This window comes from Rhamphochromis sp. 'chilingali', assembly GCF_963969265.1.
Source record: "Rhamphochromis sp. 'chilingali' genome assembly, chromosome: 22".
In the NCBI taxonomy this organism is placed as follows: Eukaryota; Metazoa; Chordata; class Actinopteri; order Cichliformes; family Cichlidae; genus Rhamphochromis; species Rhamphochromis sp. 'chilingali'.
In genome coordinates, this window is record NC_137950.1 from 8,566,802 (window position 1) to 8,592,457 (window position 25,656).

The following is a 25,656-nucleotide window of genomic DNA, read 5'->3' on the forward strand; positions in this document are numbered from 1 at the left end:
CGGCCGTTTTAAGGTGTCTGCCCAGCTGAGGTTATCTAATTCCCCCGTGGTTATCCAAGCAGTCAGGTTAACTGCTGCTGGCTCCTCTAACTGGTAGACGTGTCTTTTTCGCTCGGTCCTTTTATTACCCTGTTTGTATCTGCCATTCCCAGCCAAACACCATATCTCTCACGCTATCACACACAGTATTTACTCTTTATCTGTCTCCCAGCCATTTTCTGTGTCTGACCTACCTTCTTGCCCTATCGGTGGCGCTTTTCACATTCCACAAATCTATCCATCATCTCATCTAATCCTCCACTTTTTCCTCTGCAGTCTGAACACCTCCACCTCTGTCCCCCTACTGCTCGTTGTCATTACATCCTTGACTGTTGCGCTCTCTGACAGCAAAGTCCTGATTGTCTTCCTGGTGTTATAATTACACCTTGTTCATTGCAGTCGCCTCGAAGAGACATGATTATCTCGGCAAACTAATCATCCATCCAGATATGAGGATCAGACTCTTATCAAGTCAAAACATGTCAGTGGGATCCATCCCAAACAGTTTCTTGATGAGGTGATGGTGGATTTTAGTAGAGAAAATAAAATGATGGGATGTTGATGCATTATGAATGAGCCTGTATCATGTCTACTACTCGACGCACACACATAGCAGGTTAGGATTTACCAGCTTTACAGATTGCCAAGCATTTAAAAATCTATCCAAGGGACAGACTGTACTTTTCCTAGTTCACTTTTCCATGACCCTCTTCCCCACCTTCCTCTTCCTCCTGCAATGTTCACTGGGTTTAAAAATCCTGCTCATGTCGCCCTCTTTGCTGTCTGGAGGTTATTCTCACCTCGCCGATACAAGACGGCTGAGCTATTCACCAAAACCCGTCACAGGAGACTAGGAGGCAGACACGCTGCAGTCACTCTTTATTATCATACGTCCTTCAGTCGATGTCCAAGACAGTGTCAGCAGCCCAGGATCCTTCACTGCAGCTCACCGAGTATGACACATGAGCGAGAGTGGTAGCAGAGATTAAATGGAGGTGAAAAAAGGCACACAAAAAAAAAGCATTTAAGGTAAGAGAAGTAGTAAAATATCATTTTTCTGAATTGCTTTTGATTAAAAGTGGCAAAAGACTTGATGTAAATGGCACGAGATGATGGACAGTGGGGGAGATAAAGGGAGAGAGCGAAAAGCGGTGAAGAAAGAAGTTCAAGAAGGGACAAGGTGAGCGGAGGCAGTCTGGGATGGTTTGCTGTCAGAAGGAAAACGCCTCAGGCGATGTTTCCCATACAGAATCGTTCAGGAGTAACGCGTACGTGGGGGAATATGAGCCGAGAAGGAAGCTGCCCCAAGTTTTTTGCACAAAAACTAGGTCACACAAATATTACAAACCATGACACTTTGGAGCGTCACCTCTTCTCTTCCCCCACAGTGAGGCCTCCACGATCAGCAGACTATACGACACACAAAACTTTTGAGTTTATCTTTCAAATTTTCTTCAGTGACGACCTTTTTACACTGAAGGGGAGCTATTACAGGGAGTGCAGAATTATTAGGCAAATGAGTATTTTGTCCACATCATCCTCTTCATGCATGTTGTCTTACTCCAAGCTGTATAGGCTCGAAAGCCTACTACCAATTAAGCATATTAGGTGATGTGCATCTCTGTAATGAGAAGGGGTGTGGTCTAATGACATCAACACCCTATATCAGGTGTGCATAATTATTAGGCAACGTCCTTTCCTTTGGCAAAATGGGTCAAAAGAAGGACTTGACAGGCACAGAAAAGTCAAAAATAGTGAGATATCTTGCAGAGGGATGCAGCAGTCTCAAAATTGCAAAGCTTCTGAAGCGTGATCATCGAACAATCAAGCGTTTCATTCAAAATAGTCAACAGGGTCGCAAGAAGCGTGTGGAAAAACCAAGGCGCAAAATAACTGCCCATGAACTGAGAAAAGTCAAGCGTGCAGCTGCCAAGATGCCACTTGCCACCAGTTTGGCCATATTTCAGAGCTGCAACATCACTGGAGTGCCCAAAAGCACAAGGTGTGCAATACTCAGAGACATGGCCAAGGTAAGAAAGGCTGAAAGACGACCACCACTGAACAAGACACACAAGCTGAAACGTCAAGACTGGGCCAAGAAATATCTCAAGACTGGTTTTTCTAAGGTTTTATGGACTGATGAAATGAGAGTGAGTCTTGATGGGCCAGATGGATGGGCCCGTGGCTGGATTGGTAAAGGGCAGAGAGCTCCAGGCCGACTCAGACGCCAGCAAGGTGGAGGTGGAGTACTGGTTTGGGCTGGTATCATCAAAGATGAGCTTGTGGGGCCTTTTCGGGTTGAGGATGGAGTCAAGCTCAACTCCCAGTCCTACTGCCAGTTTCTGGAAGACACCTTCTTCAAGCAGTGGTACAGGAAGAAGTCTGCATCCTTCAAGAAAAACATGATTTTCATGCAGGACAATGCTCCATCACACGCGTCCAAGTACTCCACAGCGTGGCTGGCAAGAAAGGGTATAAAAGAAGAAAAACTAATGACATGGCCTCCTTGTTCACCTGATCTGAACCCCATTGAGAACCTGTGGTCCATCATCAAATGTGAGATTTACAAGGAGGGAAAACAGTACACCTCTCTGAACAGTGTCTGGGAGGCTGTGGTTGCTGCTGCACGCAATGTTGATGGTGAACAGATCAAAACACTGACAGAATCCATGGATGGCAGGCTTTTGAGTGTCCTTGCAAAGAAAGGTGGCTATATTGGTCGCTGATTTGTTTTTGTTTTGTTTTTGAATGTCAGAAATGTATATTTGTGAATGTGGAGATGTTATATTGGTGTCACTGGTAAAAATAAATAATTGAAATGGGTATATATTTGTTTTTTGTTAAGTTGCCTAATAATTATGCACAGTAATAGTCACCTGCACACACAGATATCCCCCTAAAATAGCTCAAACTAAAAACAAACTAAAAACTACTTCCAAAAACATTCAGCTTTGATATTAATGAGTTTTTTGGGTTCATTGAGAACATGGTTGTTGTTCAATAATAACATTATTCCTCAAAAATACAACTTGCCTAATAATTCTGCACTCCCTGTATAGTTTTCTTTATTTTCTGTGATATATCTACTGTTACAGTGATGAATGCTCAACCTACAAAGTTTAAAACATGAAGTCACCATAAGAGCTCCCCAGTGAGAGTGGATATCCCTAATATTTTGACTTGCTGCCTTTTATTACCAAAAACCAGTTTCCAAAAAACAAACGTCAGCAAAGTGTTCTCATATTTTTTCCTCTTCTTAGTTCAGTTTAAGAAAACAAACTGCTGCTGTCATCTGTTCAGTCAACAGTTTTTCTTATTTACACACGTTTTAGTCCTGATGGAGCGCTTAGTTACGCTTAGTTACGCTTCGTTACGAATCATGTGGACAGATTTGTGGATAATAAATGATTGAAGTGGTCCTATTATTCTTCCTAAAGCTTCATATTTTTATCCCTGGACTCCACATAACTTAATCATAATCATTTTATTTATGATAGATGGCCCCTCAGTTGATCCATCCCCTGAAATGAGCCGTTTCAGCTCCTCTCCCTTTAAGCCAAACTCTTTCTGATAAAGAAACCAAAAAAGGATCATTTAACAGCGCTCCATGTCTGCTGGCTGTGCAACAGTGCATATATTACAGAAGACAGGAGATATTTGCTATTTGTTTTAATATATGTGCCCCCTGTAAACTGTGCTACATCTTAAAGCTGTCAGTGTGGCAGGTGGATGTTGTTCAGTCTGCCTGGAAGCATCCACAATTTTAATATGACAAAAATAAGGAAAAGTAAAAAAAGGTGCACATTACCAACGACTCAGTTATTATCTATTTAATAATAATACCTTATTGATATTTGATAATTACTTCTGTCTTACATCTTTACTCTCTACTTAAAAGCAAGTATCTTAAGTGTGTCTGTATATTGGAGAGCCTCTATTAAGTATTGACAGAGTAAAATGTGAGGTAACCAGTATTTCACCCCAGAAAGCGCAGACATTACATTTAGACTTAATGGACGACAGAAATAATTAAATAAATGTGATTTTTTAAAAAGCCATGTTAGATCTATAACTAGAAAAAGAATCCAATCACTCTTTATAAAGCATGGCGTGCCATATGTTAAACAGGAAGAACAATTTATTGCTCACTTTCAATATCATCCAATTCAGTATATAAATAAAACCGGTGTACATGCTGTGTCACATTCCTTTAAAGTGACCAGCTTGGAAACTTTCCAGATTTCCTGCATGCTCCCCCTGAGGACTCCTCCTCCGCTTTAAAATGTCTGAAAAGCAGATGCCCCTCTAGGCTTTTCTGCTTCAGTCTTCAAGGTGTTCATTTGCTTATAGTGTTGCCCATTTTTTTTCCTTAATGTGAAGTGTTGACACAGACAGATCACGTTACTTACTAAAAAAAGACCACATGTAGTTACTTCTAACTTTTTAGGTCCTAAAAGCTCAATAAAAAAACAAATCCCCTGCATGCGCACTGTGCTACAGTCTGTGCTGCTGATTACCCACTTACAGAGGATTACGCCCACTTTGCTGCACACATTAGTGTGCTAAAACCACCTCCAGGCTCCCTAATGCAGCTCAGCAATTATAATTTTAACCTCTGCTGTTATAATGAAATCATTTATCTGTCTCACATCATTTACTTTAACTTTTAGGCTTATGAGAACGAATCAGCTATCAGGTGTTAACGTCGACGGCCTGCGTTTACACCATCCTGTCTTTAAGCAGGTCAAGCATTAAAAAAAGGCTTAAAGCTAAAAAAGAGTTAGGTAGATTCAGCTTCTAATACCTGTCCGTGGTTCCACAGTCCGGTTGCCATTCTGGTCCATGAAGACAAATCTACCTCCAGTGAAGTCAGAGCCGTAGTCAGACAGGTACAGGAGGGAGGTGTAGTCGAAAGAGCCATAGGTCACCTGGCAGACAGGGAGAGAGGAGGAAAGCACGAGTTGAGAGCTGAATAATATAATTTCATGTCTCATCTCCATATTCAACCAACACTCACAACACACACGTGTCACAAGTTCATTCCCAAACTTCTGCACGCTTTAAAATTTAATGTGTTCACGTGGAGCAGCAGCACCGCTCCATCATCATGAGCACAGCAGGATGGCAGCCACCTGTTTGTGCCCACTGTGTCAGCAGCTCATGTGGAAAAAGAAGAGCTTTGTCTTTACGTCTCTCAAAGATTACCTGCTGCCAGGTCCTCCCTCCCACTCCCCCCATCGTATCTGTAATCACTCAAATACAAGTCAAAACGATGCCGCTTTGAGCAGCAGCAAGCGTTATTCATGGGAAGTGAACTGTTGCCCGTTTCTGCAGAACAACTAATAGCAGTGCTAACGTGAAAGCGCCTGATCTCAAAACCTTAATATATCATCTGAAGGTAAGCTGAGAGGGAACAAGAAACGGCTGCCTCTCTTATTTCTTGCTGTGAAATAAGTCCTCTCACTTCAAAGAGAGAACAAAAGTAAGCTGCTAAGAGTTTTATGAATCCCTGAAACGACGTCAAACCGGCATCGTTCACAAAGCGCTCGTAAGTGTTTCCAATTGAGTTCTACAATAGGAAACTTTAACAATTCATGAACATTTGTCTCTTAATGTGCGTGTGCCCGAACGCCTGTGTTCTCCAATTAGAGAAGAGTGTGAAATGGAAATATAGTGTAACCATGGGGACTGAGAAGCTGCCTGAAGTTAGAATAATCTTATGTAAGATGTTATTTTTGGCTAACGTTTAAACACATTTTACTAACATACACTGTAAATCTGAAAAGTTAACATATTACTGAGATTTACAATGCCAGGCAACACACCTAGCACACATCTGTTAATAGTAAAAGCCAATTGTTGCTTATACACTGTTACTGTAACAGAAGCTCACAACAAACGCTGCTGAAGTTTCAAAAGGATTTTGCAGGTCTGAAAACCAAAGTAGTGAGTTTGAAGATGCTTAAAATCCCCTAGTATTTAAAGTCATGTGAAAAATAATTTACACTCCATTGAATGTAGTTAAACGTAGACGCTAGTTAGAATATCTAACTGGCTTTCTAGACTTGAAGGAATCCACAACTTTGAAAAAAAGAAAATGGTTTAGCGTGCATCTTACAATGACTGCACAGAAAGCAAAGAGAACAGCACGGCTTAAACACCAGTTTTAAATAGGACAGGTTCCACCTATCTCGAAACACTGAGTTACGAATTTGACATTCTGACACATTTATTGACAATTATTTCCAGACACCGATTCAAAGAAGTGCAAATGTTTACTTGATGATTAAAATTTAAATTAAATTAAATATTCTGCAATAAATCAAAAACTGAAGAAAAACCATGAATCAACATATGAACATTACCTGATACTGCTGAAGTGAAGCAGAGTAGTGTTTTATTAGAGACACAGCCAGGTCATTTTTGAAAGAAAAAAAACAAGGTGAGAGCTGCTGTTGCGATTATTCAAAAACTTTAAGAAACAAAATGACCATCGATCTTCTTTGATGGGGTGAGGATGATCATGAGAAAGGAGGTAAATTAGCTTAAAACTACACGATGGGAGCTTGTTAACAATCTGAAGGCAGGTGGTCCACAACTGGTAACACACCTGCAGGGTCTCCTGCTCAAGAAGGCACAAGTTTGCTGACTTCTAAATAATTTACAGGAGCTATGGAGAAAGTGCTGCAGTTAGAATTCATGCACTAATGCACCAAAATCGAGCTGTTTGGCAGCAACTTGACCCGCCACGTTTGGAGAAAGAGAAATGTTCCATGATCCAAAGTAGTCTAAGGAGCTTGGAAAGAAAAGCATCTGGACTTCTTTAAGTTGCTTGAAGACGTTTCACCTCTCATCCAAGAACCTTCTTTGGTTCTTAGGTCAAATGGTGGAGAGTCCCAGATTTAAACCCTGTGGAAGTGTCCCCCCAAGAGAGACATAGACCCCCTAATGATCCTCTACCTAATCACACGAGCCAAGGTGTGAAAACGGGTGTAGGTCACAATCAGCCAAGGTTTTGGGTGAGCTCATTGTGAAACCTAGCCCCAGCCTATTATGTGATTTCCAGAGGTCACATGACTCAGGATGTGAGTGGGCGTTAAGGCGTCTGGGAAGGGATCTCAACACTGGATTATAGATGGCAGAGAGTTGGTGTCGTAAACCACCGCCTCTGTTCAAAGATGGTCGCTCACAGTGGACATAGATGGCTTCTTTCACTCCTCTTTCAAACCATCTGTCCTCTCTGTCCAAAATGTGAACATTGGCATCCTCGAAAGAGTGACCTTTGTCCTTTAGATGCAGGTGGACAGCTGAGTCTTGTCCTGTGGAGGTGGCTCTTCTGTGTTGTGCCATGCGCTTGTGAAGCGGCTGTTTGGTCTCTCCAATGTAGAGGTCTGGGCATTACTCGCTATGCTGTACAGCATACACTACATTGTTAAGTTTGTGTTTAGGATTTTTGTCTTTGGGATGAACCAGTTTTTGTCCGAGTTCGTTGCTTGGCCTGAAGTACACCGGGATGTCATGCTTGGAGAAGACTCTCCTGAGTTTTTTTCCGATACAACGGCTACATAGGGGATGACAATGTTGTTACATTCGTCTTTGTGATCCTCCCTAGTTGGGATCCAAAGTACGCCATGTCCACAGTCAAGCACAGAGGTGGAAACGTTCTGCTTTAAGCCTGTTTTTCCTACTAAGGGTACAGAATGACTGCATTACACGTACCAAACAATCTTAACAGATAAACTTCTTAACTAAGAACACTGGTGGGTCATGGATGAGTCAAACACACAACAATGTCCCTTCAACTGATGTGGGGCTGATCAGAACTGCACCATTTTATATGTTTGTCACGACACACATTCATCTGACCCATTGTCAGTGTAAAATAATGAGTGTATGCAAGATGCCATCTTTGTGTGATACAGTGTGACACAGCCTTTGTAAAAAAAATGGACCAGGTGCTATTTGAGGCTGTGAAAAGATCTGAGTGTTTGGTGACAATACGTTTGTTTGGTGGAGTTGCAAACATTGTCTGAAGAGAGTGCAATTATCCTTGGTGGGTGCATCAGAGCGGTTGTATTTCAGGGTAAATCCAGGGTGATTACCATGTTAGTAAGTTGATGTGCAGCTTTACTCCAGCAAAAGTCAAGGAAGGGTCAGGAATGAACAGACTACTTGACACTCGTGTCTTCACCTTCAATTCCATTTCATTACAACTCCAGATATGAGATAAAACACACTCTCTGTGCTGTCACTCCCCAACTGCTGCTATGACACCGTATCAGTGCTATGATCGATGGGAAGAAAAATCGACCACCCAAGACAGCCAAGGGCCATTTACATTTAAATGAGAGTTGGGTTGGACAATTAGCCCCAAAATAGCAGCAGAGACAGATGGAGGGGAAAAAGTGGCTCTTTCTGATTAAGTTTTACCAGCTGTCAAAGGCCAGCAGGAGACGATTAGGTGGCAAATATTAATATGGCCACAGGGCTCACATTAGGTGTTAAGTATACACCAAGGATGAAGCGAAAGCAAACAAGAATAATCTTAGAAAGATAGCACGATCGTCACAAGCAAAGTGAACACGTAACAGAAACATGTCGTTTCTGCCTCGTGTAGCAGGAGAACCACAGAATAATATTCAGACTGACGTGCAGTTTAAACACGATTGCAAAAGCAGCATTCAGGGACATCTCTTACATTTTAAAGTGTTTTTCTTTCACCAGCTCTTCAGTAACACATTAAAAAAATACAAGAAGAAATTCTTCCAATAAGAAAACTCTTTTCAGAATTTACTTACTAACACATTTTTCACTCTTAATAACATAATTTGTAAGCCATTAAAAGTTTGTTGGTCTTTTCCTATCAAAACACATCTAACTCAAATTTCCTCAAGGTCTTCTTTCAAACGCAGAGCAGAGAATGTGTCATGACAATGACCAAAGTGTAAAATGAAAGAGCGAGATTAAAGCAGCGAGCTTTAAAGCTGCACCTCATGAATAGAAATTATGACTGAATGATGTAGGATGTGAAGAGTTTACATAACAGAGACATGGGCTACAGGAAATTAACAACCTGCCTTGCATGGCAATGTCACCTATTTGAAGCCATGATTTATGTAAAACCATGTCTAAATGTGAAACAGCAGCTGTTTTAGAACTGCTGAACTGATGGTATAAGGGATGATCAAAAAATATTAGTAGGTGTTAGGGCTGGGCCATATCATACCGTTCATGGTAATACCGGTATAATGTTGGGCAACGATAAGAAAATGAAATATCGTGATAGAATATGGGTAAAGCGCGCATGCGCAGTGCCTTTGTTTTCATACGCACATGGCGGAAAAAGCATGGCGGCGACGGAGAATGAGAAGGGTGAAAGCGAATCGTTGAATGAAACGGATGAACCAGAATCGGTTTGCAAAAGTGCTGCAACTTCAGTGGTGTGGAACTGGTTTAGCTTTCGTCCGTCAGATACGCAACAAAGCATTTTTTGGTAGCGCATGCTAGCGGGCCGTCGTTAATACCGTGTTTTTTGGGAACATACGGCACACTTAAAATCAATCCTTTGATTTTTCTGAAAATCAACCTGGGTTTGGGGGTAGGGATGGGTATTGATAAGATTTTCACGATTCCGATTCCATTTTCGATTCTTTTTAACGATTCGATTCTTTATCGATTCTCTTATCGATTCTTTTTAAAAAAGGAGAACACTAAGGTCGATTAGCTTAGAACTTTGTTTTATATCTTCTCTTTGAACAAGATAGAAATTTAGGAGTAACATGGCCTTACAAACCCAACAGTGAGATCTTAAGAGATCCAGCCTACGGCTCTTCAATGGGGTGTCACAGGGTCCCCAGGAAAGAAAATCGTAAATGTAAAATAATAAAATAAATATTCGTCTGTAGCAATAACAAAATACAACATAAATTATTCTGTAGAAATTACACAAGAATATCCAGTAATGTCCCTGCCTACAATTAAACACATTCACTTACCGAAAATCGGAGCATCTGCTGTGGTAAATGGGAGTTTCTGGTGTGGCACGCACACCAAAAACTTAGTCACTGCTCGGTGACATTCGTCTATCCTGGCTTGAAAGGAGACGCTAATGGTAAACTGCAGCAAGAACTGCCAGCATCTGAGCCAGACTCTGTCTGTCTCTCTCATCATGGTCACCTAAATGCACAGCAATGGCAGGTTTTGTAATAAGACAGATCGCGCTAACATAATATGCACTGTTAGTTGATTATTTATCCGCCGCATTAACGGGAGAGGACGTGCAAACGTTACCGCTGCTGCTGGGTTGAGATTCACGAGTCCAGAGCGGAATTAAAAACACGACATTCATTTAAGGTCATCGCGTATTTGTGAGCAAATGCTTTTGCATATTCGTAGTGTTTCCTCCCTTAAATTAAATATCTACTTTGCAAGTATTGCAAGTTGTCCTGTTGTCATCCGTTCTCGTAAAGTGTAATCAAACTTTTGAGCGTTTGAGCCGCTTAGGCGCCGTGTTTCCTGCCAGGTAAATGACGCTCCGCAACGTGGTGACGTCATTCGGGGCGACTGGAATCGATAAGGGAATCGTTTGCAAAAATGGCAAACAATTCCAAGGAATTGAAACAGTGGGAACCGGTTCTCAACAAGAACCGGTTTTCGATACCCATCCCTATTTAGGGGTACGTGCTTTGGAATTTGTACGTGCTTTTTGGAGTTTGTACGTGTTTGTACTCTAGGGGCCACCGTATATATTTATATATAAACATATATAAATAAAACCACTTTTTTTTACATTAGTAATTCCTTTTGTGCATAATTTTATATTGTTGTTAATAATAAAAAATTAATTAAAGCAACAAAACAACCTGAAGAGCCGGTTGGGAGCCGAAAGAGCCGGCTCTTTTTAGTGCGCCGAACCAAAAGAGCTGGTTCTCTAAAAAGAGCTGGAATTCCCATCACTATCACATATATGGCAGATACAGACCGGAGTGGGCTTGGCACTACATGTTTGCAACCTCGCTTAAAGGTAAAAGGAAAAGTCTTCCAGTACTGACAACTTTCTCTTCATTGAAAGTGACCTAGTAGCAAACAAACTGAGCTTAACAGAAATTCAGATCTTTGTTCATTTCAGAAAAGTCTACAATACATTTTAAGTGAGAACAAGATGTGGGTGGAGAGGCCTTGAGATCATTTTCACTGTTGCTTTGATGTTGCAAAAAGGTTCCCACTCAGTTCAACAAGATAATGAGATACACCCTTTTACTAACCTGAATGGAATCACTGGAGACACAAAATCCATGGGGCCACTGTTTTCTAATCTCACTTGATCTTCATCCTCTATGGGGGTCTCTCTGCCAGATAATTGACTTTAGCCTTCAATAAGAAACCATTGGCTTTTTTTTGCGATCAGCTGCTATCTCGATAATTCAGCAATCCGGCACTGAAATTGTCCTGTTAATATTCGCTCGGAGTTTTGCGTCTATAAACAGTCTTGATAATTCAGGCCCTGAGGCTGTAATTGCAGCCATTATCATCTTATTACAAACCAAAGCTGTGCCAAGAAAATATCAACCACACCACTACACCACCACCAGTCTGAACCACTGATAGAAAGCAGGAAGGATCCATGCTTTCATGTCATTTCTACCAAATTCTGACAGTACATGTCAAAGTCACAGGTCAAGTGGTTATTTGAGTTACTGTTACCTTCCTATCAGTCTGCCCATTCCCCTCTGATCTCTGGCATCAGACATTGTCACAAACTGGATTCCCTCACTGGATATTTTATTTTATTTGAAAAATAATTTTTAATCCCTGGAGATGATTGATTGGGAAAAAAATCCACAGTTCATAAATAGTTTCTGAAATACCCAAACAAGTTCACAATCATGCCGCGTTCCAAGTCACTCACGTCACCGTTCGTCCTCATCCCGATGCTCAATTTGAACTTTAGCATGTTGCTGTCACCATGTCTACATGCCTGAATATATTAGGCTACTGCCTTGTGATTGACTTATTAGATATCTGCATTAATAAGCAGCTGAACAGATGCACCTAATGAGGTTTCCAGTGAGTGTTTACCACAATATAAAATTTATTAATTGCCTCTATTGCACAGACTACTGACATGGACAGAGATAACTCACTAACATTAGTAAAAATTCATTTTTATTTCCTTATTCTGTTAATTTAATGATTAATGAATTAGCCTACCTTATGAAACCTGCCTTGTGGAGGGCTTTAAACTTAACAAGGTAACGTCGCTGACAACAACACATAATGTCGGACTGGTTCTTTTAGTTTTTCTTGCTTGTTCTGAAAAACAGACGAGGATCCGGTTTTTGTGCCTTACCTTATCAATGTGCGGGTGCCAGTACTCGTCGTGTTGGGTCTTGGCTGCCGTGCTGTTGATCCTGGAGAAGAAGGTGGGCTTGGTGAGGTACATCAAAGCTGGGTCCAAACCAAACGTCTGAGCGATAACTTCCTGGATTCGCCCACGCACATCTCTACCGGGGATAAACAGACACAATATGACAGGTTGAAAGCTCTGACTTTATTTCTTCAAACAGAATGATTTATGACCGGGGTACGCCGTCAGGCAGCGCTTCTCGAGCTTTTAAAAAATATCCCAAATAAAGCTCTGCAGGGCTCAACAAGCACTGATATTTACACAAACGCTCGAGCACTAAAACTGCTATTAGCAAAAGGTTTGTGACAATGTTCAGTCATTTTAGTTCTATGTTACTTTTTAATAATAGAAAGGTTGTATGTGCACATTGGGAACAACGAAACCTAAATATGTGTACATCTAAATGATGTAATAGTTGTATTTTATCGATGCAAATAAAACAGGACATGTATTAACAACTAACATTGCGTATGTAACCATTTTAAAAATTCAGGTGTTTCTTTTTGGTTTAAACTCTAAAAATATACAGAAAGATTTTTAATAACGGTTCCTTCATCACCTGTAAAGCTGGAAATCCTCTTGTGTGAATACATCCTTGAGCCGTTCCCCAAAATACCTGCAGTCACATCCCCACCGCACAACCACAGGCAGGTCCAGACACAGCCAATCAGAGACACAAACACAGAGAGGAGGACAGGGGGGGGAAACAGAGCAGAGGAGATGGGATCTGTTAGAAGAAATTAATATTTCACAGCACAGTGCACTATTATCCAGACAGGTATTCCCACCCAACCGTCCAAACGCAACAGATTCTGAACATCTGACTGTTTCGCATGAGGAAGTCCCCAGCGGAGGGGAGGCTAACCGGGTGGGAAGTGAGCTGGGAGTACCACCGTCACTGTTTCCTGATTAAAGTCAGCCAGATGGTCCCTGAGGATCTCGTGTCAGCCACCTGCGCTATGTGACTAGAGAGCGACGGAAGGAAACTGAGGCAGAAAACTGATTGTACCAGCGCTGATGAATGAGATTCGTGCGGGTCGCTGAACCTGGAGAGTTCAGCTCACAGAGTCCGTCATCATTAAGATTGATTGTCAACTCGATACTACGACTAGATTTCTGCACATGATGCTGTAGGCGGTTCCTGCTGGGGAACAAACTGGAAAAACCTTGTAGACATAAGTACCGAGTGTCTAGGGCTGTAAAATGAAGCCAATGCAGAAGCGCCAAAATCTGCAGTTCCAAAAAGGAGTCAGTCCCCATAAATCAGCATGTTAAAATGTTTTCAGCCTGGTATGTAACACAGTTTGGCCTCTATGGATAGTTTCCCCATTCATAAAAACGAACAGTCTATGTTTTGTTTTTTTTACACAGTTTCTGTGTCGAGCTATAGAAGAACAAATAAAAAAACTGATGTACTTTCCCACCTGTATATGTTAACAAACTGTTTTCCCATCGACAAGGCTCCAGAGTGCAGGTCCAGTATGGAGGCCTGCAGGGTACAAACAAAAGAACTGGAATGTGTGCAAATAACAACAAAAAACAAGTCAGCTGAACAAATAATTCCAAAGTGTTGATGTGCACTGGTACAAGCATGACACAGTGACCGTTTCAAGGGTCAACACTGATCCCTCAGTGGCCTTTTTGGGGCGTTCTCCCTCTGCCCTTTACTTGTTATTGCTTATCAACTCCTCGGGGACACTGATCTGAAAATAAGTCATTTTCAAAGAAGTCTCTCTGTGGCTTCCCCTCGGTTCATGTGAGTGTCTTAACACGCCATAAACAGCTCCTTTATTGGCTGTGGACCAGGCCTGGGGGGAGCGGAAAGCATTACTGGAGAGTGCCCGGAACATCCAGGCAGTCCCAGTTTCATCTTCCACAGCAAAAGAGCCAAAGCTCTAGTTATTGCTCAAGCCTGCCCTCAAGTGCTGAGAGGGCCCATTACAGCAGTGGTGCTTTCTAGGTTCATACTGGAGTATTATTTCATTCACATCCAACAAAAACACAGATGTAATAACTACAGCACATACACATTCCTGTTGTTGAACAGGCTTCCTAGAACTGCTGATAAAACTTCATCAGACACTAATTCCTAATAAATGTGCCACATACCAATTAGTTTTCTAAAAACTACAGTGCCCGGGTGTTTAAGAAAACTGTTTAGACTTTCTCAAAAGAAGCCATTACATACCGAGTCATTTACATATCACACAGCCCATGACAGATTCAATTATTTTTTTATTTAAAGAAAAAACAAAAAAAAACAGCTGGATTTCCTTCTGTTCCCCTGTCAGCTTTTTCTTTTTTTTTTAAAGACGGATGGGTTATTCAAAAGCTCTGCTCACACTCCCAGATGGATGTAGACAAATGCATACATTAATCATCTGAACAGTGTGGGATCATTTTGACGTAGAATACAAAGTTGAAGGGAGATTGCTCATAGTCACCCTCAGTGCTCATTTACCTTGTTGTATTAAAGCTTACCCTCTGCAGATTGCTGCTTTGCAACAAAACCCACAATAAAGCAGTCAAACAAATACTGACTTTTAAGCTTTAAAGAATTGTTTTTGCCTTATAAACTGCATTTCCATCTATATTTGCACATGTGCCCAGTTCTCATTTTCCTGGCAAAAGAAAGAAAAATGTGTCTCTTAAAACAAATGTTTACATTTTTCCTGTTTCCGTTATTGTTCTCTATATTGTCCTCTGCTGTCCACTCTTCTTGTCATTGTTTGTTCTAATATGATGTCATCACTGTTTTTGTCCTTTTTGTCTGTAAATAGTGTATCTGTATGTTTTTACTAACTTGTGTGTAACACCAACCTGCCAGAGGGTCTGCAGATGGAAATTAAGGGTATAGGCTATAATCATTTGCATTTGTTAAAATGTTCATTAATATGCATTGTCCCTCTTTCTAAATAAGATAAGATAAGATAAGATAAGATAAGATAAGATAAGATAAGATAAGATAAGATAAGATCAGTTTCAACATGACAGTATGAGAGGATCCCATCTTACTAACTGGGTAAAGTTTCTTTCACTACTAATAAAAAAATGATTCTGTCATCTTCCTCTAATACTTCTGTATCTATAAAGAGACTGAAATGTCTATAAAATGAAACTTTACCACGATTGGATGAATTTCACAACACTGCACATGAATGCACTCTCATTACAAGTTATAGGACACATGTGTAAATATCAAACTGGCTATAAAAATATACCAGCCATGATACAAAAACTCTAATGCAACGTACAATCAACACTCAAGCTGAGTAAACAAGGTGGGAGTGGATGTTTTGGAGTGACGTCCATATTTCTCATGTTAGTTTTAATTTCAAAGGCTGTTTGTTAATATATTTCATGCTTTATTAGTATTAAAAACACGAACCACCCATTTAATCCTGTATAAATGCACTTGTTGAAAGCTTGCTGTCTCAGAGATAGCCGGGTTATCCCTGCTTCACTGTCATGTAGGGCTGCCACGATTAGTCGACTAGTCACGATTACGTCGACTATCAAAATCGTCAACGACTGATTTAATAGTCGATGCGTCGTTTGAAGCTTTGTAAGATCCCAAAAGACGCAGGAATAAGTAGTAGTATTTAAGAGTGTAATAACGGACTGAAACAGAAGATGGCAGCACTGCATGTACAAGGATGCCAGCTGCCGTTAAACCCCGAAGAAGAAGAAGAAGTAGCTCTGTCCCAGAATTCATAGCGCAGCCCAGCTCAGTTTCCAACAATGGCGGCAGCTAGTTAGTTTTAATGTTACTCTTATTATTCTTTCTGGGTCACAAAATAAACGTTTAACATATTTTCAGGCGAGAATGTAGCTGTGTAAACCTCAAATATCTGCTCAGTTTATCAGGACACCACATATTTTCAAAAGCGCTCCGACGTTTTCGGAGACATCTGTTACCCACTAGCTCGATAGCTAGCCGGGGGCAAGGCTAACTGGAGCCCGTGAGAACACCGGACTCCCAGCAAATCGTTTTCAAACCCACCGCTGTCTTTCGCTACTCAGGTTAAACATACATAAGTCACTTAGATAACTTAAAAATGTTATTGTTTGGCTTTTTTAGTATTTTATTTGTTCCTGAGTAAATCGGTTTGGCTGAGATCAAAGTTATAGTTTTTACACAGCTGAATAAACGTCAAGCAGACAGCTGATTATCAGAAGTGTGAGATGCTGGAGAATATACTCCGGTGTCCTGTTATATTTTAGATAGCAAGGAGTTTATTAAACTTCACCGAACAATCTGCAAATTTCATTAAAATTTAATAAACTATCATCTTGTCTTTATTTTTAGTTATCACATACCTTAAACACTTAAAGCTGTAAGCTAATGATAGTTATATAAGAGCAGATGCTGCTGGTGCAATAAGCTGTAGTTTTACGTCTAATGGATGATGATCTGATTAGTCGACTAATCGCAAAAATAATCGTGACTAGTCGACTATCAAAATAATCATTTGTGGCAGCCCTACTGTCATGTTATTCCAACAGCATTATTTGGGGATATACTCACTCCTCCCTCTGACCCAGCCAGAGCCAGCCCCCTCTCAGCCAACCTGTGTGCCAGAGACAAAAGCACAGAGAATAATTCAGCTGCACCACAAAACACAGAAGATGATGAAGGAGAAAAGCACAAAGGTAGCAGGGAAGGGAGGGAAATGAGACCCAGCGCTCTCAGAATGACATTGTTTACCTCCTGAGTGTCTGAGCCTCCTCCCTCGTCACCACGCCGTCTGTGACAGCACGGCCACACTTCTGAGGGGTGCATCCTGAGGAGAGGACGGCCAGGAGAGGTTTTCAAAAACAACAGGAGCATAAAAATAATTGCCAGTAGACAGGGAAAGTGGGTAATAATAAAAGCAGTACTGCCAAAACATGTCCAGTCTTACTTCCAGATTCTTGACTGGTATAATTTCTTGCTTAAAGCTTCTCACTTCATTATCTTTAGGCACTGGAGAGGCACAGTTTGAGCTGTGGGCAGCCCTCATGTTTTAGAGAGAACAAATACAGATGCAAGCCTCGATCAATTATCCATGACTTCTGGGAATGCAGATTATTAACAGTTCTTCAAAAGTGCCACATGATATGCTCAACTTCTGTTCTACAACACACCAGTACAGTACCACTTTAGTACACAACTGGACAGGACAGCAGGCTCTGTATCTAGAATAGATTAAACATTATCAGGCTCCTCCTCCTCATCCCTACGAAGAATAATAATTTTTTTTAAAAACAATACTGAAACTAATAATAAAACCTAAACTAAAACTTAACACAAAACTAGGACTTAACACCATAAAAATACTAGCAACTGCCAGTACTACCCCTCAAAACTTGACCTCTGACCTTGAGGTCGCTGAGATTCGAACTTGGTATCGATTTGAAGCTCTTCCGTCACCTCGTTCTCCAGCTATCCTCTTCACAAACTTAGGTGTCCTCTGCCTGCCCAAGCAGCAGGGTTACAACAATAAATACTGAAGTGAAACTAGAAAATCCACTCTAGAAGCTAAACTGAATTTAAAAGAAAGTCAAAATAAAAACTAGAATAGGTCAGATTTCCACTGACATCATACAAAGAAAAACGTAAAAGAAAACAAAAAAAACTTTCTAAAACTGAGCATTTCGAGTTTTCGCTTACAGGGATTACTTACATGTTGACAAAAGTTTTTAACTTCATCATATAACAGTAGATATATGCCAGAAAATAAAGAAAAAGCATAATAGATTCTTTTTTAATAGAGTGATCAGTGCTATAAGTAATAAAAGAAATCACTTATTGCCACATTACTCACAATCCAAGCAGCAGCAGATTTCCAAAAAGTCTGCCACTCATTCCAAAACAGGGGGATGTTGACTCTTAGCTGTATTCTTTTTACCGTGATAAAGGCCTGAGCACAGATGCAGCGATACAAACCACAAACACACCGATGGACGCAATTAGCATATTTGGGTACAAGTACATAAATTTGGGGCTTCACCTTAAGCACTGTAGCTTTGTAGAGCCTTGTAAAGAGATGTGCAAGAGATACTGTACTATGCTGCCATCTAGTGGAGGAAACTTTAAAATCAAACCATTTGACAAACTTAAAAAAAGCAATTGTGAAAAACTAATAACAGTTCCAGTTTGATTTTAAAGCCAAAAATGTGCTGCTGGATTAAAATGTTATTCATTAACTAGACAGAGCCTCAACCCTGCCATGTTTACTCAGCACAGGAGTGTCAGCTGATTAGCTGACATTATGCAGTAAGAACAGGAGCCTTACCTGGGTAGCGTTTGTAGTTGTCATAGTCTTCAGAGCACTGGACGCTGTAGACTCTGGGCTGAGGTGCGACCAGCTCCCCTTGGCTGACCAGAGTTTCTGTGACGTCACTGTCCAAAGAGGTCATGTACAGCCACGTTGCCGCCCCACATGCAGACAAAGCGACCAGCAGCAAGGCCACAAGCAAACGGGACCCCCGCCATGACGATCCCTGCCTCAGTGCATTACCTCTGACCAAGACAGAGAAAAGCTCCAGATAATTAGCTGAAGTTGAATTCTGAGAGAACTTCCATAACATGTTTAGATGAACTAAAGCTATTTCTCTCTCAGGTAACAGTTAGAGGGATGTACTGAGTAATTATTTGACTTCTAAAAAGATTCCCACATTTGTGTGTATGATAGGAAAATCCAAGATTGTATTGTTTCATACTTGTTTCCATTTCTAATGCACAGAAACTGCATAGCAAATTCAAAACAAATGACATTCTTCATTAAATGTCATGGCTAAAGAAATATTAGCTTGAAATAACAGTGAAATACATAATTATGTGGCTATAAATGAAAAACCGCCTTAAATTGATGAACAAATAGTTGAAGTAGTGAAATCTATCAGTGGAAACTAAATAACACTAATAACATCAAAATTCTGGGATATTGAACAGTTAATTAGTTACAACTGGTTCATTAGAGGAACCACAGGTTTTACAGGTAGAGGCCACTGACATTTTCCCCCATCTTATCTGTCTTATCCCATCTATTTCTGGCTGTTTTTTTCTTTTTTTTACTAGTTTTGCATTCCACACAGCTTCAAGAGCATGAAGGAAATTGCATGGAGACAGGTAGGAACTCTAGACAGAGCCATAGAAGGTCCTTAACCCACAGATGAGAGCAGGTTCCCCCAGAGCCCATGTGACATGCCTAAAGACTCTGGTGAAGCCGTGGAAAACATTACGCTGCCTGTAACGTTTTTCAGAATGACCGGTGGGTCAGTGACAGTCTGAGGAGGAAAATCCATGGAGGGATTTAGGTCTATTGATCTAAATCCAGTAGAACACCTCTGGGACGTTATCTTTGGTCCAAACCTTGCTGCCAGTTCACACCTCAGATTGTGCAGGAGCTCAGCGATGCCCTGGTCCAGATGTGGAACGAGATCTCCCAGGTTACAATTCATCATGTCATTAGGACCATGTCAGGCATGCATACAAGCGCACGGGGGGCCACACAAACTACTGAGTACTATTTTGTGTTCCTGCAATGAAATTTTGTCAAAGTGAACTAGCCTGCTGCGTTTTTTCCCCACTCAGATTTTTTGGGGTTTCTTTGATCTCTGTAGGTTGATCATTTTCATTTCTATCAAACAGCTGGCATCCTTTCACTCCTAACACATTACCCAGTCCATATCAGTGTTATGACATGATTTTTTCCCCCCCAGTGAGTTGTAATGTGTTTTCAAAGTGTTCCTTAATTTATTTTTAAGCAGTATATATGCAGTGTACATATACATATAATACATGCTTAATGACGAAGTTTTTAGTTGGGGCTGGATCATTGTTGAACCGGGCATTAATACTCAGTCAATATATGTCACTGCATAATTATGTGAAATGCAAATATTATGTGCATATTATTGATTCACTTATGAGAAAACTGTGTACAGGAAAGCACAACTTAAAAGTATTTGGTTCACCTGAACACTCTATACCTGTGTTATTTTAACATTAGCTTAGCATTTAGCCAGCTGACGTTTCATCGCGGTCAAACACGGTGACAGCACCTGACTGGCACACACTCCCCTTTCACACCGTACAGCCGTGCACAGGTGAGCACATTAGCACGTTTTTTTGTTTGTTTTTTTTTAAGCTCACCTTTTAATTTTCTTCTCTATCTCGGCTGCATTCGCACCCTTCGCGTTTCTTTGCCGTACTGGAGCCATTCCACCTTAAAACATCTACTACGTAGCATTTAGAAACGCATACAGTCACACACGGCCGCAGTCTCTTGCCTTCTTCCACTAAACCATACCGCTCACCCCGCCAACAGCTTGTACAAGCTCCCGAAACTCTCTACTTCCTGCTTGCCCCGTATAATCCAATCCTATTGGCTCCGGGGAAGGGAAAGCCTTTTTTCTATTGGACCACGTTCGGGTCTCTTTGAGTTGCACTTACAGAGCATAGCTGCGAAAACAACATAGCTAGGCTACAGTGTAGGTAGCTCGGCTGTTATCATCATTTTGATAGTAAACAGTAAGAGAACGGGCTTACGCCACAATATTAACATTTCATCTGTGATTAAAGTGTACAAGTGAGTGGGGCTCTGTGTATGCATGCAGAATGAGCTGTCCACCTTGGCCTAAAGGGAAGAAAGTGGTGCACCTGGACTTAAAAGGTGCTCCTCCACGAGTTGAATACCTGCACAGGGTAAGCTTCCACTCGGGTCTTGCTGCAACATGAACAGTATTTACAGCTCTGTCACTTTTTAGTTCCCCATGTGTGCTAACATCCTCAGCTGATCAAGCTCTTCTCTGAACTGGGAGTGGATGGCCTGCTGGTGGAGTATGAGGATGTGTTTCCTTATGATGGGGAGCTGAAGCTGCTCCAGGCAACAGCACAACCTGCTTACAGGTGCAGTTTGGGGATCTAGTGCTTCTTAAATAGTTTTCACTGTGTGTGGATTTTTAATCTCTTTTCACAATAAAAGATCCTCTAATAAAATCATAACCCTCCCTGTGTTTGATAGAGATATTTTAAGTGCAGACTTGCTGTAGAAATGCTTTGGTTTATCAGACTGTCTGATTTTTGCGTGCTGTACTTTCAGCCGAGATGAGGTGCTGTCTATGCAGGAATTCGCCAGATCCAAGGGGATGGAGGTGATCCCACTCGTGCAGACATTTGGTCACATGGAGGTGAGGTGTGTCGCATGTGGCTCAATTTTAAGATGGGAGTTCTGTGTCGCCCCTGCGCTCATCTCATCTCTGTCATAGTTTGTGTTAAAGCACCGATCCATGTGGCACCTAAGAGAGGTGGCACACTGCGTGGGAACCCTGAACCCCCACAGAGAGGAGGGGGTGAAGGTGGTGATGGAGATGCTGAGGCAGGTAGTGGAGTTGCATCCGGGGCTCAGCACGCTCCACATTGGAGCAGATGAGGTGAGGGGTCAGTCTTCAGGGGGGAACCAGTTGTTTATGTATAACTGAATCTCTTACATTCGTCTTCGCGTCCTCAAGGTGTACATGCTGGGTGAGGGCGAGGAGTCCAAGTTGTGGCTGGCTTCACCTGGGCATACAGTGGAGCAACTGTTCTTAAGTCATGTGACCAAGGTGGCCAGGGCTGTCAAGGAGGCGTGGCCTCATATGACCATCATAATGTGGGATGATATGATGAGAGGCATGAGCCTGGACACACTGAAAGGTGAGGTGATATTCAGGGTAGTTTGAAGTTCTTGTACGTGTACGGGTCTAAATACTGTCTAAAACCACTTTGCAATAAAGTTAGTACAAAAAAACATTTCAGACTCTTGTGCTAAAACTGTACAGTATAAATGATTTGTATTTATTTATGATAAAATATTCTTAATTACTGTTTTTTTTTATCCATATGGAAGCCAGTGGTTTAGTGGGACTCGTCCAGCCTATGTTGTGGGACTACACCCCAAACCTGGATGTGTCCCAAACTGGTAGGTAAAGTACACAGATGTACATTATCAAACAGTGCACTGCAAAACTATTGACTTCAGGCTAATAATTCACCTTCTGTAAGTTTTCTTTTTGCTAGTACAGAATGTTTTCAAATGCAGAAGCTTTAAGAACTTGATATCAATGAGGGGTAAAAATGAACAGAGTAAATACAACCAAAAATATGTGACCTAATGATGATTCAACATGTTATCTTAAATTGACTGAGCTTGTTTTACTAATTTAAGTTGAAATTCTGAATGGCCATTTTTACATTTTAAAGACTTGGGAAAAATTCAACCTATATATCCGCTTTATTCATTAAGTTACATTTGTAAGTAGAATAAACACTGAATATTCTCAAACTATGTTTTTCAGTGTCTCTGCTGGAGAAGTACTGTAGTGCCGGTATGGCAGATCTTTGGGCAGCCAGCTCCTTTAAAGGCTCCACCAGTGTTTACACCTGTGTGACCAGCACGCAGAGACACCTGGATAATCACCTGCAGTGGCTGAAGGTGGCTGCTTCTTTGTCTCCTGCTGTAAATATAAAGGGTATTGCCATCACAGGCTGGCAAAGGTAAGAAGCAGAGGACGTTCTCCACGGAGTAAAAGGAAAATAAGATGTTTATGTGGGCCATCATTTACCCTTCATCAGGTATGACCATCTGTCAGTGCTGTGTGAGCTGATCCCAGTGGCTATTCCATCACTAGCAGTCTGTCTCCAGACTCTCCTTCACGGACAGTTCAGTGCTGAGGCCCAGAGCAAAGTAACCGGGAAGCTGGGGATCTCATCAGTGGAGGTGGAGACCATGGGAATGTGAGATTTAACACCGTTGTAATAAACAACACCATCACTGTATCTATGTATGCATCTCCAAGCTAACAGGATTTTATTCCCCACGGTCCTCAGGACATGTGTAGCTGACACAGTGTTCCCAGGAAGGAGGCTGGCTGAGTTAATCGTGGAGCTCAATGCACTCCTCAATTCAGAAGATATAAGATTTTTTGAAAACAGCATGTAAGTTATGGGAAATGATCATAACATTTCATTTAAATGGAATTGAATGCCAATTCAGCCTCATGTCTGTAGGCTAGCATCTATGATTTGTGCACAGTGTACCACTTTATTAAGGATATTTGTGTGCTGCGAACATGAACTAAAATTTAGTCAGTCATGTCGTTATTGAACAACAGTTTCAGTGAGATGTGGGAATGGATTAAGTCTTTAGACAGATTTTAAAACATTCTAAAAATGTTATTAAAAATATTTATATGTGTTGCTATTTTGGCAATTACTACAAGACAGCCAGATATGTTAGGTATAGTGTTTGGTATAGTGCACGGGCTACCTGTTAGCAGTGAGGTAAGCTATGCTGCTAAGTTTATAAAATGAAGTCTAAATATGAAGCCATCGTAAAACAAATTTCATTTTTACATTTTAGGTTTTGGACAATTAGCTTTAAAGGTTATACTACAATTTTTTCATTCTTCGTTTGATCTTTTTTTAATTTAACTTTAGTTAGAGCCCGCTTTTAGCTAACAAGCTAACATTAGTGCTATGTATAACTTAGAAATGTGAAGCTAACAGGTGCCAAATAAATTTTTATTAGAGATTTGTCGAGAGTTATTTTTTTCCAGTGTAGAGATTTAACTGTATGCTTGTGTTTCTGCAGGTTTGTGAGAGGATGGTTTAGCCCATACCAGCGGCAGAGGAAAACTGTTACCCCGCTAATCACCATGCAGATTCACAACCAAGCATCCCTGTGAGCATACCTTCCTTATGTTTTACCAAAATGTGGAAAATTAAAAATACACAGAATATGCAGTCATAGTAAAAAGAAAGTACAGCATGTACAGGATATATTTAAAAATCCTTAAAATTAGGCAACTAGAACCTCAATTAAACTATATGATATATGTGTCATGATATTTAACAAAAGCTAAGCCAAAATGAAGAAGTGGTGTGACCCTGTTTGGCCAACAAGCACTTTGTAATCCTACATGTATGCTGAGGTCAGAGCCAAGAGCGATTTTTCGTAGACTCTGTGCAGCTAATGGGATCGCTCCATGGTGACCAATGAGAAGAATTCAGGTTTAGGGCACTTCACAATAGCTTCACTTTTCAGACCCAGAAGTTTGGAGCATCTTTTATGCTGTCAATAAACCATAGAGGGATCATGTCTGACATGATTTTGTGTGACAGTGGTAGCAACACACCTTTCTAGGTAACTAGTTACCAGAGCAAGTCTACAGAGAATGTCTTTATTTCCTGAAATTCTCAAAGGGATGCTCAGAAGATATGAAGTGACGCAATTCTAATGTCCTTATGATGCTTTTTTACCCATAAAATCTAACAGGACTGGCTTAATGGCACCAGTTTCCTGATAATAAATGCAACAGATGTTGGGAAAAACATGTACAAAAAGGAGCTTGCTGTGGTGCCAGATAGGCTTGAAGTCCTTAATGCAAGAACGAATATGTTTTACAGCAGTTACAGCTCTGTGAGAAAAACCTAGAGATGAAACTACATCTGCTTTACTGATATCTTCTTCAGAAATCACAAAGGAAACAGACAGAAAATTTGTTTTACCTCTACAAGTTACTTGTTTTCGGGCTATAGTTAAAAAGGGCCCCTGTAAGTAAGTGCTGCCATGAAACTCATATTTTGTGGTTCCATTTATATGTGCTAAGCATGTGCAGAATAGAACAGTTATTTAAATCATTTTAGCACTTAGCTCAGCCTGTGAGCTAGCATCGTGATAAGTCTTAACCTTAGTCTGTATGGCTTTAAACTCTCTTCCGGTCACGTTGCAGGTATTTGGCTACATTACAGCAGAAGGTGGAGGCAGTGAGAGAGGAGATGGCCAGTCTCTACCCAGATTCAACAGTCCAGGAGTGGATAGAGGAACACGTCAGCCCTGTAACAGCTCCTCTTCAGAGGATAACAGAGGATGTTGCAGCCTGTTTGAAGGAGATGGTGCCATAGAATCACTTTTCCGTCTTTGACATTGCTGATTAATTCACATAAAGCCTTCCTAATTTCTGCCACACACTGGCACTAAAGTTCAAAGGAGTGATTTTATATAGGGTTCTACGCTTATGTGAGAGTAAACTGCTATATGTAAATGGAGCTACATGTAACAATGACAATAAAAATCAAACCCTAGTTTAAAAAAAACAAAGTGTTTATTCCCTTAAAGCAGCACACATTTGAACTTGGAATGAGACAAAGTTTGACAAAAGCACAAAAGTCTTTTCCTGAGATA

General features: G+C 40.9%; 2 protein-coding genes across 3 annotated transcripts in view; one reads left to right on the plus strand and one right to left on the minus strand.

Moving 5' to 3' along the window:
* ogfod3 (2-oxoglutarate and iron dependent oxygenase domain containing 3) overlaps positions 1-20,792 on the minus strand; it is a 31,440-nt gene extending 10,648 nt beyond the window's left edge. Inside the window, exons 1-8 of the mRNA XM_080873903.1 lie at positions 20,586-20,792; positions 18,724-18,950; positions 17,154-17,229; positions 16,974-17,016; positions 13,870-13,934; positions 13,005-13,061; positions 12,389-12,542; positions 4,844-4,967 (exon numbers count right to left, since the gene is read on the minus strand). Of these exons, the coding sequence (XP_080730029.1) occupies positions 4,844-4,967; positions 12,389-12,542; positions 13,005-13,061; positions 13,870-13,934; positions 16,974-17,016; positions 17,154-17,229; positions 18,724-18,950; positions 20,586-20,653 (814 nt within the window). The 5' untranslated portion in view covers positions 20,654-20,792. The remainder of the gene's footprint in view (positions 1-4,843; positions 4,968-12,388; positions 12,543-13,004; positions 13,062-13,869; positions 13,935-16,973; positions 17,017-17,153; positions 17,230-18,723; positions 18,951-20,585) is intronic.
* A 98-nt stretch (positions 20,793-20,890) lies between these two features.
* Positions 20,891-25,572, plus strand: hexd (hexosaminidase d). 2 transcript variants are annotated; one of them, XM_080873899.1, is made up of 11 exons: positions 20,891-21,137; positions 21,235-21,341; positions 21,535-21,622; positions 21,701-21,865; positions 21,944-22,127; positions 22,321-22,392; positions 22,769-22,967; positions 23,046-23,207; positions 23,301-23,408; positions 24,064-24,153; positions 25,205-25,572. In XM_080873899.1, the coding sequence occupies exons 1-11, from the start codon at positions 21,051-21,053 to the stop codon at positions 25,374-25,376; spliced, it is 1,434 nt and encodes a 477-aa protein (XP_080730025.1). In that variant the 5' UTR covers positions 20,891-21,050; the 3' UTR covers positions 25,377-25,572. The 2 variants fall into 2 exon arrangements, with proteins under 2 accessions (XP_080730025.1, XP_080730024.1); XM_080873898.1 differs by having other exon boundaries at positions 20,893-21,137; positions 21,226-21,341.
* The last annotated feature ends 84 nt before the right edge of the window (positions 25,573-25,656 follow it).

Bases quoted from the DNA above. Each gene is read 5' to 3' on its own strand.
- hexd (XM_080873898.1), top strand. From the start codon at position 21,051: ATGAGCTGTCCACCTTGGCCTAAAGGGAAGAAAGTGGTGCACCTGGAC. The intron at 21,342-21,534 runs GTGCAGTTTGGG...CTGTACTTTCAG, and splicing joins ACAGCACAACCTGCTTACAG to CCGAGATGAGGTGCTGTCTA. The intron at 24,154-25,204 runs GTGAGCATACCT...GTCACGTTGCAG, and splicing joins ATTCACAACCAAGCATCCCT to GTATTTGGCTACATTACAGC.